This window comes from Monodelphis domestica, chromosome 4 (genome assembly GCF_027887165.1).
Source record: "Monodelphis domestica isolate mMonDom1 chromosome 4, mMonDom1.pri, whole genome shotgun sequence".
NCBI classification, from domain to species: Eukaryota; Metazoa; Chordata; class Mammalia; order Didelphimorphia; family Didelphidae; genus Monodelphis; species Monodelphis domestica.
This window is the reverse complement of record NC_077230.1, coordinates 327,392,077-327,406,878: the sequence shown is the minus strand read 5'-3', so window position 1 is coordinate 327,406,878 and position 14,802 is coordinate 327,392,077. Positions and strand designations below refer to the sequence as shown.

The 14,802-nt window shown below is 34.7% G+C and overlaps 1 protein-coding gene across 2 annotated transcripts in view; it reads left to right on the top strand.

The window, feature by feature from the left end:
* The window catches only part of TMEM135 (transmembrane protein 135), a 377,165-nt gene extending 363,694 nt beyond the window's left edge, over positions 1-13,471 (top strand). For both annotated transcript variants that reach the window (XM_001376587.5, XM_056794888.1), the window contains 4 exons: positions 2,037-2,113; positions 7,447-7,545; positions 8,353-8,420; positions 11,375-13,471. In XM_001376587.5, coding sequence (XP_001376624.1) covers positions 2,037-2,113; positions 7,447-7,545; positions 8,353-8,420; positions 11,375-11,507 — 377 coding nt within the window. In that variant the 3' untranslated portion in view covers positions 11,508-13,471. The remainder of the gene's footprint in view (positions 1-2,036; positions 2,114-7,446; positions 7,546-8,352; positions 8,421-11,374) is intronic.
* Positions 13,472-14,802: the final 1,331 nt, after the last annotated feature.

Genomic DNA, 14,802 nt, shown 5'->3' with positions numbered 1-14,802 from the left:
ATCCCCTGTTACCAGCTGGTAGAAATGAGTCCTGAGAGTTCTGCTCCAAGGATCTAGGTGATGAGCTGGCTGGGGTCGAGCTCGTGGGTCTGGGGCTGGGGTGATGAGCCATCTGGGTCGGAGGCCAGTTTTTGCTGGACTAGGATCGGCTGGGCCAGATGGGCAAGAGACCACTGGGGTGGGTTGTGGCAGGAACGCAAGGCCGGGAACTGGAGTACCCGGTGAGGAGGGAGAGAGGTCAGGATCGGGGCTGCAGACAGGAAGCGGCCAGCCGAGTCAGGTGGGGTGGGCAGCAAATGCAACAGGTCCGGAGCGAGCCTGTGAGCTATCTAATGGCTGGAACAAGCAGCAGCTTTGCAAGGGTAAAAGTAAACCTCGGCTAGAGAAAAGTAGATCAAAAAAAAAAAGAAAAAATTTCTAGGCACTAGCTATTAAAAGCTGAACTAAAGATCAGAAAAGAATCAGAAGATTGAGAGTCTTTTTCTCCCAGTAGGTCGCCAACTGTAAAGATTAAAATTTAGGGAAACTGAGGCAGGAGAAATTAGTTTCTCTCTGCAAGGAGTATTATATTTTTATGAGGTTTATTAAAGATTGAGGATTAAAGAAAATACAGGATAAGAAAACACGTGTCTAGGCCACAGAGCCCCTCAGTAGGCGGAGAACTCCTTTAAATAATCATTTGTGTTCTTGCCCAGGCGAGAATTCAGTGTGATTACAAAGCACTCTGGGGAAGTGGAGCAAAGGATTCTGGGGATTGGAGTGCTAAATTTGAGCCTATTTTTACATGAGGCTTAGAGAGATTAAATGGCCTGCCCAAGATCACATAGCTAAGAAAATATCAAAGGCTGGATTTGAACTCAGGTTTTCCAGACTGCAAGCTCAGTGCTCTATCCACTGCACTACTTAGCTGCCTCTACAAATGACCCTTAAAAAATTATTTGCTACTGTAAACCTTAGGAAAAATTATTCCATAACCCTACTAATAAGATAAATATTATAAAAAACAACCCTAAGGTTTAATCTCATAGCCAGAAAATTAGTAAAGGTCATGAACTGAATAATTAATACTTGAAGGTCTTCAGAAAGGCAGATACACTAATGCACTGTTGGTAGAGCTGTAAATTAGTCCAATCCTTTTGGAAAACAATTTGGAATTATACTAAGAAAATGATTAAAAATGTCCATACCCTTTGATCCAAAGATCATAATGTTACCCTTATAACTTAAAGTGGTCAAAGATTTAAAACAAGGTCTCACATACTGCAGAATATTTATAGCAATACTTCCTGTAAAGTAGCAAAGTATGGAAAACAAAGGAGATATCCATTAGTTAGGGCATAGCTAAACAAATTATAACACATGAATATAATGGAATCTTATCAAAATAGAAGCTATATTAAACATAGTATGGAAATGCATGAGAAAACTTGTCAGTTCAAAGGGAAATAAACAGATCCATGGGAAAAATATACAGTAACTACAGCATAAATAAAAAGAACAAAAAAAAGCCCAAATGGTATATAATATTAAATACCAACTTTTTCCTCTAAGAAGAAATGGAAAATGCATTTGCTTGCTTTCTTTGATGAAGTGGAGGACTATGGGAGTGAAAAATGACATTATCAGATTTAGTTGATATGTTGGATTGGTTTTGCTAAACAGCTTTTTATTCTTTTTCTTTGTTCTTTGTTCCAATAGAACTCTGGTTATGGGAAGAAGGAAGTATTTATTTTGAAATATAAACAATATAAAAACAAGATAATTTTTTTAAATTTCAAGTAGATTTTTACAATATAAGGTATTTTCTTCTGGAAATGAAGATGGAATTATTGACTGAGAAATTGATTTTACTAACTTTAACATGATATGCCTCCTTTCTTTCCAAACTTTAACCTAATTTACAAGTGATCTGGAATACTTTTGTACACAGGGTCTGCTACAATTACAAATAGCAATAACAATAATCTGGATAGAACTACTTGACTTCATTAAACATTTCAGAACCCTCTCAATATTGCCTTTTTGTTTTGTTGTAGGGTTTTTGGCAGGTATATCAATGATGTTTTACAAAAGCACGACAATTTCCATGTATTTGGCTTCCAAATTGGTAGAGGTAAGCAAATACTTATTTATGTTGATTATTCTAAAATATTTGTTCATAACTTCTGTCTGACTATTGAAGCAGAAGAAATTGTTTATCATAAACACAAATTCCAGTGATTATCATGAAAAAAAATATAATAGGGTTTTATCTAAAACTATTTAAGCATTTAGCACAAATATGCTTTCTGCTACAGGGATTCAACATAAACCTATTAAAAGAGGATTTTCTTCTTTTCCCCCCTGTGACTTTCTAGTATAGTTATGGTGAACCCAAGGCATGTGTGCCAAAGATGACACACAGAGCACTCTCTCTGAGCACTTGGCTATAACACCCCCAAGTCCATTGCTAGAAAGTCAGAGGGACTCAGATGGAACTCTTCCCCTTCCCCTCTCCTCTGTGACTGAAAATATTTTTTCACATCCCCGCCCATCTGCCCAGCAGCCCATCGGGAGTGCTTTATACCTCCCCTGTGTAGGGTAAGGGGAAGATGCACCCAGTACTCAGTTAGGGAGGTGGGTCATGGGACACGATCTCTAAAAGGTTCGCCACTATTCTAGTATAACTAAGCAATAGTATAGTAATTTCCTTCTTTTCATTTTCATCTGGTTATTGTCTAATTTGGGCACTGGTCATTAGCCCAAAAATCTGTGCTAGAAAATGAATTCTCCAGTAATGTACTCTGGAGCATTTAATAAATATATTCTGTGTTAATTAAACTACAATTATGTAGTAAAAGTCATTATAGGCATACCTCAGAGATATTGTAGGTTTGGTTCCAGACCACAGCAATAAAGTGAGTCACCTGAATTTTTTGGTTTCCCAGTGCATATAAAATTAATGTTTACATTATACTATAGTTTATTATGTGTGCAATAGTATTATTTCATTAAAAAAAAACAATGTACATAACTTAATTAAAAATACTTTATTCCTAAAAAATGCTAACCGTCTTCTGAGCCTTCAGCCAGCTGTAATGTTTTGTGGGTGGTATGGAGATGGTATGGTTGAAAGGGGAGGCTTGTTTTCATGACTGTTCAGGGTGCTGGTTGTTGAAGGTTCAGGAGACATTGGCAATTTATTAAAATAAGTCAATAATCAAGTATACTGCAATGATTGACTTCCTTTTCACTTGAACACTTAGAGACTATTGTAGGGTTATTATTTGTCCTAATTTCCATATTGTTGTGTCTCAGGGAATAGAGAGGCCAGAGGAGGGGTTGCGAGTGGGGAACAGTTGGTTGGTAGAGCGATCAGAAAACACATAGCATTTATGTATTCTGTTCTTTCTCTTATATGGACATGGTTTGTGTCACCCCAAAGTGACTAAACAATAATATCAAAAATCACTGATCACATATTATTGTAACAGATATAATAATGAAAAAGTGTGAAATATTGCCCAAATTACAAAGATGTGACACAGAGACATAACAAGACATAACATGAGCATGTACTATTGGGAAAATGGGGCCAATAACCTTGTTCAAAACAGGGTTGCCACAAACCTTGAGTTTCTTTTTTTAAAAAAAGGAATATTTATGAAGTACAGTAAATCAAATTGCAATAAAATAAGGCATGCCTGTAGTTAATATAAGCTTTATAATAATTTTTAGGGATCTATGAATTAGTCCATAAGTATTTCATATTTACTATATGCCTAGTACTTGTGTGAGATAAGAATTAGAAAATATAAAAAACTATAAGGGAATATATTCACCTTTAAAATATTCTTGACCTATTGTCATCTGGACTTGATTTTGAAGTCTTATAGAGATGGGGAATTCACTGTTCTGGTTTTGGACAAATTTGTGTTTTAGATTTTCCTCACATTAACTCCAAATTCGCCTCTCTATAACATTTATTCATTGGTCCTATTGAGTTTTGTCCTGCAAGCCCAAATAGAACAAGTATAATACTTTTTCTAAGTATTAGTTTTCCAAATGCTCAAAAGCAATTAGTATCTCCTCTCTTTCATCCTCATTCACTTTCTTTTAGTTTAAATAGTCTTTAGATGGCATAGTCTAGAACCATGTTTGGTAAACCTATGGCACACATGCTGGAGGGGCTAGTTCCCTCCCCCTCTCCACCATTCCTGAGGTAATTTCTCACATGATGTGCCCCTCTGCCCAGCAGCCACTGGAAGCACTTCCTCCTTCCCCTGTCTGGGGTAAGGGGGACAGCTTACATGCAGCCTCAGGGTGCAGTTTGGGTACTTACTCTCTAAAAGGTTCACCATCACTGATTGACCCTCCTCACTACCTTTTCTTTTGGGAGAAGGGTGGCAATTACTTTTATTTCTTCTTTGCTATAATTTTATCTCATTAATTTTTCATTTTGGTTATTTGATTTTCCACCATCCCTCTTTTTTAAAGAAAAAATTCATAATTTCTTTGTTTTCTTGCTGCAATGAAGTTTCCAGGTTTCTTTCTCCTTCCTGTTCTTACACTAAAGCGGGAATCTTTTGATAAAATATTCATATATAAAACTATGACATGCATGTTTCTTTTTATCTGTTCTTTCTCTAGAGGTAGACCTTCATTGTTATTCTTCAAACAACAGTTCTGTTACTGGATATAATGTTCTCTTGGTTCTGTTCATTTCAGCTTTCATAATTACATGTAGGTCTTTCCCTATTTTAAAATGTACTTAATCTTCATTTCTTACCAAGTATAATATTCCATCACTATCATATATCACAATTTGTTTGGCATTCTACAGTTGATGGATTCCCTCTCAATGTCTAGTTCTTTGCTTCCACAAAGGATACTACTATGAATAGATGCTTTTCTTTTTTCCCTGGTCTCGTTTGGGAAACAGACCTAATAGTGGCATTGGTGGATCAAAGGATATACAGTTTTATAATTCTTTGGGAGTAATTCCAAATTGCTCTCCAAAATGGTTGGATCAGTTCACAGTTCCAACAGTGTTGTATTTGTGTCCCCACTTTTCCAAATCCCTCCCATTTTATCATTTTAGCAAATCTGCTAAGTGTGAGATAATATCTGAGAGTTCAGATTTGCAGTTTTCTAATCAATAATGATTTAGAGCATTTTGTCATATACATAGCTTTGATTTCATCATCCAAAACTGTTCATCTCCTATGATTATCAATTGGAGAATGGCTCATACTCTATTTAGAATATTTTTCCATGGTTACATGATTCACAATTCCCTCCCTTCCCTCCCCCCTCCCTGAGCTGAAGAGCAATTCCACTGAGTTATACATGTATCATGGTTCAAAATGTATTTCCATGTTATTCATATTTGAAGTAGAGTAATCCTTTAACATCAAAACCCTAATCATATCCCTATCGAACCACGTGATCGATTCTGTGTTTTTCTTCTGTGTTTCTACTCCCAAAGTTCTTTCTCTGGATGTGGATAGTGTTCTTTTTCATAAGTTCCTTTGGATTGTCCTGGATCATTGCGTTGCTGCTAGTAGAGAAGTCCATTATGTTTGATTGTGCCACAGTGTACCTGTCTCTGAGTACAATGTTCTGGTTCTGCTCCTTTCACTCTGCATCAGTTCCTATAGGTCATTCCAGTTCACGTGGAATTTCTCCAGTTTATTATTCCTTTCAGTGCAATAATATTCCATCACCAACATATACCACATTTTGTTCAGCCATTCCCCAATCAAAGGGCATCCCCTCATTTTCCAATTTTTTGCCACCACAAAGAGCGCAGCTATGAATATTCTTGTACAAGTCTTTTTCCTTATGATCTCTTTGGGGAACAAACCTGGCAGTGCTATGGCTGGATCAAAGGGCAGACAGTCTTTTAAAGCCCTTTTGGGAATAATTCCAAATTGTCCTCAAGAATGATTGGATCAATTCATAACTCCACCAGCAGTGCATTAATGTCCCAATTTTGCCCCTCCAACATTCATTACTTTCTTTTGGTGTCATATTGGCCAATCTGCTAGGTGAGAGGTGATAAAATGGCTCATATTCTTAGAAATCATTTTTATTACCTCTTTGCCCATTCTGATTCCTTCAGTTTTTTTCCTCCTCTTGTTGCTATTGCTAGCATTTCAGATATCATACTGAATAATATTGGTGATAATGGACATCCTGATTTCTCTCTCCTCACCACTGTTCAATGCTGTGTAACCTATAATAGATGATACCCTGAACTAAACCCATTACTCCACTGTGGTCTAAGCAAGCAGAGTACAATGGCTATATCGCTTCCATTGTTCTGGAAACTTTGCTTTTTCTACCATAATCTGATAGTGTATTAGCTTTTGAGGCTTTTCTGTCATCATGTTGAATTGTGCTCATAGTTCCTTTAAAACTCAGAGGCCTTGTTCACATAAACCGTTTTTGTCTAGTCAGACTTCTTTTAGCTGCTACTTATAGAGTTTTGTTGTTCTTTAACAGAAGTATTGGCAAGTCCTTCCCAGTTTGTTTGTCCCTACATTTTCACTAGTGCAGGGAACTCACAGGAGAAAAGCTCCCAGGGCCGACCCACAGCTGTTCTGTGATTGACAGCACTGAGAAGGCAAGTGACTTAACACCAAGTGTACATACAGTTAAGAGGCATCCTGACCTTTCCAGCTTTCCATCTCCATTATTCACTGTTAAACTTCATCTCATTAGATTGATGCTTTCATCTAAATCAATGTTGAAGATAACAGTACCAAGAATAAATCTCTGGGGTGATCCACTAGAAGTAAAATAAGACTTTGTTCCTTCCAAAATGTATGGTCAAGTTGAAGAAACAAAATATAGATGCAAAAACAACTTGGAAACTGCTTTTTTTTAATATCCAAAGGAATCTCAGTATTTCATGTAAATTCTGTTTTCACCAAACTTATTTCTACTTCTTCATTAAATTCTTTAACATAAATACTATGTAATATTTCATTATGTACATCCTTAAATTCTCATTGTTTTGTCATCTGTAGCTTTGTTGCTTTAAAAAAACACTTAAAAAAATCAGTTCTAAGACAGAAGAGTGGCAAAGCCTAGGCATTTGGGGTTATTACACTTGCCCAGGGTCATGCAACTAGGATGTGTCTGAGGCTAGATTTGATCCCAGGTTGTCCTGACTCCAGACCTGGCTCTCTGTTCACTGTGCCACCTAACTGCTACTGGATTTTCTCAAGTAAATTCTAAGGTCTTCATGAAAAGGAACAGTTCTGATGATCCTATTTGTATTGTCTGTAGGCTAACTTGATTCATATTAGCAGTTTGATAAATAGATTTTTGATATTTTAAAATTATTGCTGCATGCTTAGAATAGCAAAAAAGTATGATATCACAATTAATGTAGAACATAGTTCTATTTTCATTTAAAGTGTCATCATTTATAAACCTTGCATTCCAATTATTTTGTAGACTATGTATTTCAAAGGCATTGAAGCAGGGAAAGTTCCCTATTTTCCTCATGCAGATACCATCATCTACTCTATCTCCACAGCAATTTGCTTTCAGGCAGTAAGTATGCCTTTTGAAATGGAAAATGAAATTGTTTTAGTTTTTAATGCTTATTGTATCCAGTGGAAAAACCTAGAATGTTATCAGACCTACCTGGTAGGGTGTTTCACTTCTCTTCCCAGCTAAGTACAAGAATCACTAAGAATAGAAATTTCTTCATGAGTCAGACTTTATTACGTAAATAATCTGCTTCTTGAATTGATGTTAAGTTCCGTTTGAAAGTAATTTGAAACTCAATTAGAATAAGCCATTAGGGGTGTACAAGAGTTTTCTTGTACTTTCCAAGTCAGTAGAATATCCCAAAAGGGACAATATCAGCAGCATTGCTGTCATACCAACAAGTACTGCCAGCAAGAAAATAAAGTTTTATAGAAATGACGCTTTCATTTTCTTCTTTATATTCTCCCAAAGTTCTGTGACCACTTTTATTATTGCATTAAAGTAACTGCAGAATACCTTTCAACAGGGTTTTCTTGTTTTGTTTTTTGAGTTGAGGATGGTTTGATTTGTTTATTACTGCTAGTAAAATAGTAAATAGCCAGTGGATATACTTCTTAAAAACCGATGACTAACAAGTAAATTATTTTCTAAAGAAAATATTTAAAGACTATTGGTGTCTATAAAAAGGGTATCTTGATTATTATTAAGTAAAACACTAACACATTTAGTATTGCTGTTGTTGTGGTTATCAATATTAATATATCATGAGTACAAAAAATTAAAGGTAGGCCTATTGCATCTTATAAATATTGATTATATTTTTGTTATATCTTGGAAGAATTTTGATTGTCAGGATTATTCTTTTAGGCTGTCATGGAAGTTCAGACCTTGCGACCATCTTACTGGAAATTTCTTTTAAGGCTCACCAAGGGCAAGTAAGTGACTAAGATGATCTGAATAATTTAAATTTCCTCAAAGGAAAAACTCTCAGTTCTCTAATATAGAAAATTTATAGGGCAAATAGATAATTCTTATGATACAGATAAACATCATATAATTTCACCACTCTCCTCTCAAATTGAAACTCAGAGAATAAACAAAGTTTGCATTTAGTGAACATAATTATATGCTTCCTCTTCTCTTTTGATATTTTAGAATTGCCTGAGGTTCTAGATTAATACAATGTGATTTTACTTAAAACTGTTGTATATTTATAAAATATATGTGTGCATATATGTATAATAAATGTATACTATTTAAACAATTTCATAAATACAAAACCTTTTTAAAATTTATACTTAATGTGCTAATCAGATTAGTTAAAGACCTCTATCCAAAAATTGCACTAATAAACATAGAAGGAATCACTAAATTTAAAAATATCTTTCTGAACCACATTTGACTCCTTCAATTCAGATAGTACTCTCTCCCATTCCTTTAGATTTTCAAAGGTGGATATTCTACACTTTTCTCTTCTGTAGGCTTAGAAGTTAACTACTCATCTAACAGTTATCTCTTTAAAAAATTAAGCCCCTTCTTCATTCTGTCCTCTGAAGATGGAGAACAGCTGACTATTAATGTTCAATACTTGAAATCCTCTCCAAAAATGTGAATATAAGTATTAATTTAACCCTGTCTCTAACCCTAAATTAACCCAGTCCATTCATTGTCCCTACAAATATCCAATTCTTTAATCATTTTATATTCTTCTCTGATTTCTCTTGTTCTTTCTTAATTAAAACATAATGATATGAACTAAGGGGCCAAATTGAATAATAATATAATATTAGCTTTTTTAAAATAGCAAAAAAGTGATAGTGCAGGAATTCAGTACCAAAGTAGTAGTAGTACAGCTTATTAGTTACTTTTAAAGTATTTTTAAAGTATTTTTAATACTTTTAATACTTTATAAATAAATATATATAATATAATTATATAAAATATAAATATATAAAATATATAATAATAATATATAATAATAATATAAAAATATATAAAAAATAAAAATAAAATAATTAAAGTATTAAAGGCATTTAAAGAAAAAAATTCTTTATTTAAATTGTTGATTTTGTTTGTGGCTTAAAAAACTTTATTGAATAATAAGTAGTTAAATATTTGTTGTGGCTGTTAATTAGTTATGTTAATTATATAATTATATTTTTTCAAACACCCATTTTTACCTTATTAGGTCCATAATCTGCTATTCTTTTTTTCCCTTTTCATTCTCCTTTATTAAATACAGACTTCTTTAGTTCATCAAGCCCAGCTTGATGGTCCAAATGAATATCTAGAGCCTTCTTGCAGACATTTGGGAAACAGTTTTACGGATCACCTTATAGACCCATAAAAGATATGGTCAGCTCTGTAGAACTCCTCCAAAATCCTAGGAAAAAAGAAGTGCTCAAAGTAAAAGAAAAATTCTTCTATCCGCCAATTGAATACTAATGCTTAAGGTCCCTGCCATACTCATCTAAATACATATAACTTTTTGAAACTTTTTATTTCTTTTCTTCCTCTAAGAAGTGATTTTTCTGGTCATAATTTTTTAAAATAAGCAGTAGAATCTAAAATGAAACCATGATTTATTTCTACCAGAAACTTGGATTTTACCCCTCAAACCACACTGGACTCTTTAAAGGATACTTTTGACTTATTCAGGACTTCACCTTATTTCCTGGTCATCTCCAGACTATTGCATGTAACTTTCCCTACTTCTGCCACCCCTTTATGTGTTATCTTCTCCTATTAGAGTATAAACTCGTTAGAATTTAGCATGATGGCTTCCCCCATTTCTTTTCCTCTCCCATTAATTTTCAGGTTGTTATGTTCCTTATAAAGTTGAAAATCCATGTTTGCTTTGGGCAGCAAAGTAGTACAGGGGATAGAGTGCTGGACCTAGAGTTAGGAAAATTTATCTTCCTAAGTTAAAATCTTTCTTTATCCCTTTTAAACCTATACCTTTTTTCTTAGAATCAATATGGTGCATGGAATCCAAGGCAGAAGAGCAGTAAGGGCTAGGCAATGGGAGTTATGTGACTTTCCCAGGGTCACACAGCTAGGAAGTGTCTGAGGCCAGACTTGAGACCAAGATATCTCTCATCTTTGGCTCTCAGTTCATTGAACCACCTAACTGCCAGCCTACCTTCAAATCTGGCCTTAGACACTTACTAACCATGTGACCGTGAGGAAGTCATGTAATCCTTTTTGACTCAGTTTCCTCATTTATAAAATCAGCTGAAGAAAGAAATGACTACTCCATTATGTCTGCCAAGAAAAACTCAAGGGTCATGAGAAGTTAGACACAACTGAACAAAAACGATTTAATTAATCTTTAAATATTAACACCTTTTTTGGGGAGGGGAGGGGAGGATGAGAAAATGCGAGGTGGTTCAGTTGACTAAGAACTTGACCTATAAATGGGAGGAATCTTAAATTAGAATCTTCATTTCATCATTGCTGGTTTTTAAAAATGTGATTTAATTTATTGGAACATTCTCACAAATACTCAAGTTGAGATCTGATATCTGGTAGAAAGATTGAGTTACAAGTGATAATAAGTCTTGATGCATCCTGAGATTCCATAACAGATTTTCTTATCTAAATTATTAGACAGTCATGGGAGAAAAGTGATTTCTGATCAAGTCAGATAATAATTATAAAAGTAACACATGGTAGAATATGTGCATAGTAGAATAGATGTTTGTTTCTTACCCACCTTCATCCTTTATTCTGCCATTACCTATACCATTAGCCCACTTCCCTTCTAGGTACCTTTATTCTTTTTGTCAGATGAGAGAAATGAATCCAGACTAAATATTATGAATAACTTACTTGATAGAAAAGTTCATAAAGTTCACATTTGCTTACACTCTCACCGTTCATTTTCTAGGTTTGCAGTCATGAACAGAAAAGTCCTTGATGTGTTTGGTACTGATGCATCTAAGTACTTTCGGGATTTTACACCCCAATTGGATCCTAGATATACTTCTGTGACACCAGATCTACCTGTGGAGCTTTCTTGAAGACTATCCCTTACTGTGATTAAATGTGATTATCATTTTGATCTGAAAAGTTAATTGAGTTGGACAGAAAGAAGAGGGCCCATGTTCCACTTCAGTGTTATTTCAATGAGAAATGCTTTTTATTGATCATAAATACTGAAGCTTTTTAGGAAGGTGTTGCTTAATAATTAAGCTCCCTCCATAGCCAGAATATTATTGTGGATCACTGTAGTGTTTGACAGTATGGTAGAATCGTGATTAAATTATGTCTAAGAGTAAAAGTAAATGATCTCAAGAAAAATGAAATGACATTAAAGTATGCTTACAATAATACTTTAAAATATATCTTTAGTTCATTCCAATATATTTCCTGGTGAGCCTAAGAATAGTTCCATGTTTGAGAATTTATAAAGGATCACAAGTACACAAATTTGATCTACTGTATTTTGGTTTAATTTTTCATTTGGCAACTGTGGTGGTGAATGCCCCATATTTAAAGTAACAAATACTGCTACCTAGTCATTAAGTAATTTAAGGGAAAACAATGGCCATTTTGTTTCAGGGTTGCAGAGGTATCTTTTACCATCTGATTAAATATGGCAGTAACAGCATCTTTAAAGCTCTGTTGTTAACACTGATAACTTCACCCTTCCTGGTAATAAGATGGACCATTTTTGGCAGTCCAGTTAACAGATGATCCACATGGAAGGAAATCATAGTTTGTCAAATGGAAATTGGCATATCTGAGAAATCTGAAATGCAGTGTTTAAATGTTTACAGAAGCATTACAAGTGAACACTAAAGAAGTTACTTTTAAAAGTACCAGCTTCCTGTAGATTAATTGCACTTGATTTTATTAATAAGGGTTGTATTCTTCAGAGCTAGTTTTAATGCCATTGCTGTTCCAAAAGGGATCAAAATATTGTGGAGCAGTTCTCTAGAATAGCAGCTTTAGCAAATTCCTAAAGCCTTGTTTGTTCTCGTTCAGATGTGTCCCATAGGCAGGGAGTTATTTTATATTGATAATGACAGCTCCTGACAACACAAAATGCCACTGGTTGTTAAAAATCAGTTTCTTGACAAATTTGCTTCAGATTTTGTCCTGCCTTTTCTCCATTGTCACCATGTTTTTCTGTGTTAAAATAAAGTAGTGACAAAATATAGTCACTGCTAATAATGGAAGTTAGTTCAGAACAGCTGTGGCTGAAATATGATCACTCTTTAGAGCTTTTCAGGGAAAAATTGTACTTTTCTAAGCTAATAAAGCTTGGACACTTGTGATGTCTGCTGTGAATGGAACATATAATAAGAATGACTATATTTTTTTAATGCAATTTAGTTGCTGAAAAGTTTGTAGCCCGTTTTAAATTAATTATGGAGTAGAACCTGTGTTGCAACTGGAATTGTAACCCTTCCTTTAAAATACTTAATCCCACATATTCAGTTTCATAAAGCCATGTAACTCCATCCTCTGTTGTTATGGCAAACTGAAAACCAACAGAAATCAAGGCATTGGTGGTAATATATTCTAAATCTACATTGGTTTCATCTAAATATTTTGTTTTGATTAACTCTGAAGAGCTGACATGTGCCATCAGGACACACTAGGAAGAGATTGTGCCAGTTTCCGACTCCAAATTGTATTAACATAGTTTAAAAGTTTTTCCTCACTGGAATCAATAAAATATGATAGGCTCCATGTTAGGAGTTTAAAACTATTAAGCATTGCCATAACCAAGAAACATTGCTGTTTGTATCTCGTTTCACTCAGAAGCCTTGGTTATAATGCTTTTTTTTTGTCATGTAAAAATAAAATCTTTTTGATCCATAAGTTATTATTTTCATTGATATCAAAAGATCATTTGTTGGAACAACTGAAGTCCTACTGTAATTTTCTTTCTGAGATTCTAGAGTAAAATATTTGCTGCTTATATAAAGATTCAACTCTGTGATTTACTTTTATTAATAAAAGCTGATAAATAGCCTGGGCAGAGTTCCTAAGTGTTTCTTGGGATGGAGGGAACAAGCACTTCTGTGAGTATTCAGAAAAATTCTGAGGAATATGAAAAAAAGTTAACTTGGCCTTTTCCCTCCTTTAATTAACTTTAAAAAAAATGGCCAAAGCAATCCACTTGTTCTTCATTATTTTCTGGGTTCCAAGGTAAGTTCCCATGAGTAAAAGTCATCCTGTTAAAAAAATTTTCCCTAAATTCTGGTGTTAATAAGAAATCTGATAACCTTTGGTATTTCTAGTCTGTTGTACCCGTCCCTGTATTTCTCTTCACTCTCTTATATAGGAAATAAAGGCTGGGTGACTGGTAAGGAAGGGGAGGCTATCCGTTTTTGCTCAGAGAACACCAACATGACATTGCACTGGAAGAAGCATTTAGGAAATGCTTGCTGAATCTTATTTGTGGTTGTGCAAAGCATGTAGCAACTAATCAGATCTTAAAGTCACAGGATAATTTTCATGCTTGGTAGACAGGCACAGTCATAGGGGACCCTTCTCCAGCTCCACCATTCATTGCCTGTCACCCATCTGGTCTGCCTAATGAACAATTTAGGTGAGTGGCTTCTGTGTCCTGTGGCACCCAGACTGATTGAATTCACAATTCCTGAAGACAAAGATGTTTAAGCAAGTGATCTGTGGGGTGGTAGTGTTGGCAGCTATTTCAGTCTATTGGATTTACAATATCCTGTACAGTACAATGACAAATATGATGTTGATTCTGTGGAACATATAACCAACACAACAATGTTCATATGCAGTATACCATTTCAAAAAGAAACCATTCTCTGGCAAATTCTGACACAGATCTACATCATTTCAATGGCTGCAATACAAACTGTGACATGCCTTAAAAACATTTACAGATGTGTACTTCCTAAAACTACAGCACTGATCATGGTAGTGGATACCAACTTAGAGACACTAGTTAAGAACATGTTTGAAGAATTCTTAAAGGCAAAAGGGCTAGATCAAATAAAGGATAAGGGAAATGGTCAGGCAGACAATGTACCTAAGGATAAAGACAGAGAAGCCAAAAAAACAAAGTCCAGTGCACAGGGCAATGACAATGAGAAGCACACCAAAGCAAATACTGAGGCTGAGAAAATCTTTCCATTTAAAGACATTACCAAGATATCTAATACAGCTAGTGTGTTGCATTCAAAGGTTCATAGGCAATTTACTACTCAGAAATTAGATTCCATGAAGAAAAGGTTTACAAAGTTTATCAATGAGCCCCATAGAACTCATAAGGAGCCAAAATGTGCTTTTCAAATTTTTGAACCCAATTTTGAGGATGTGGAATTT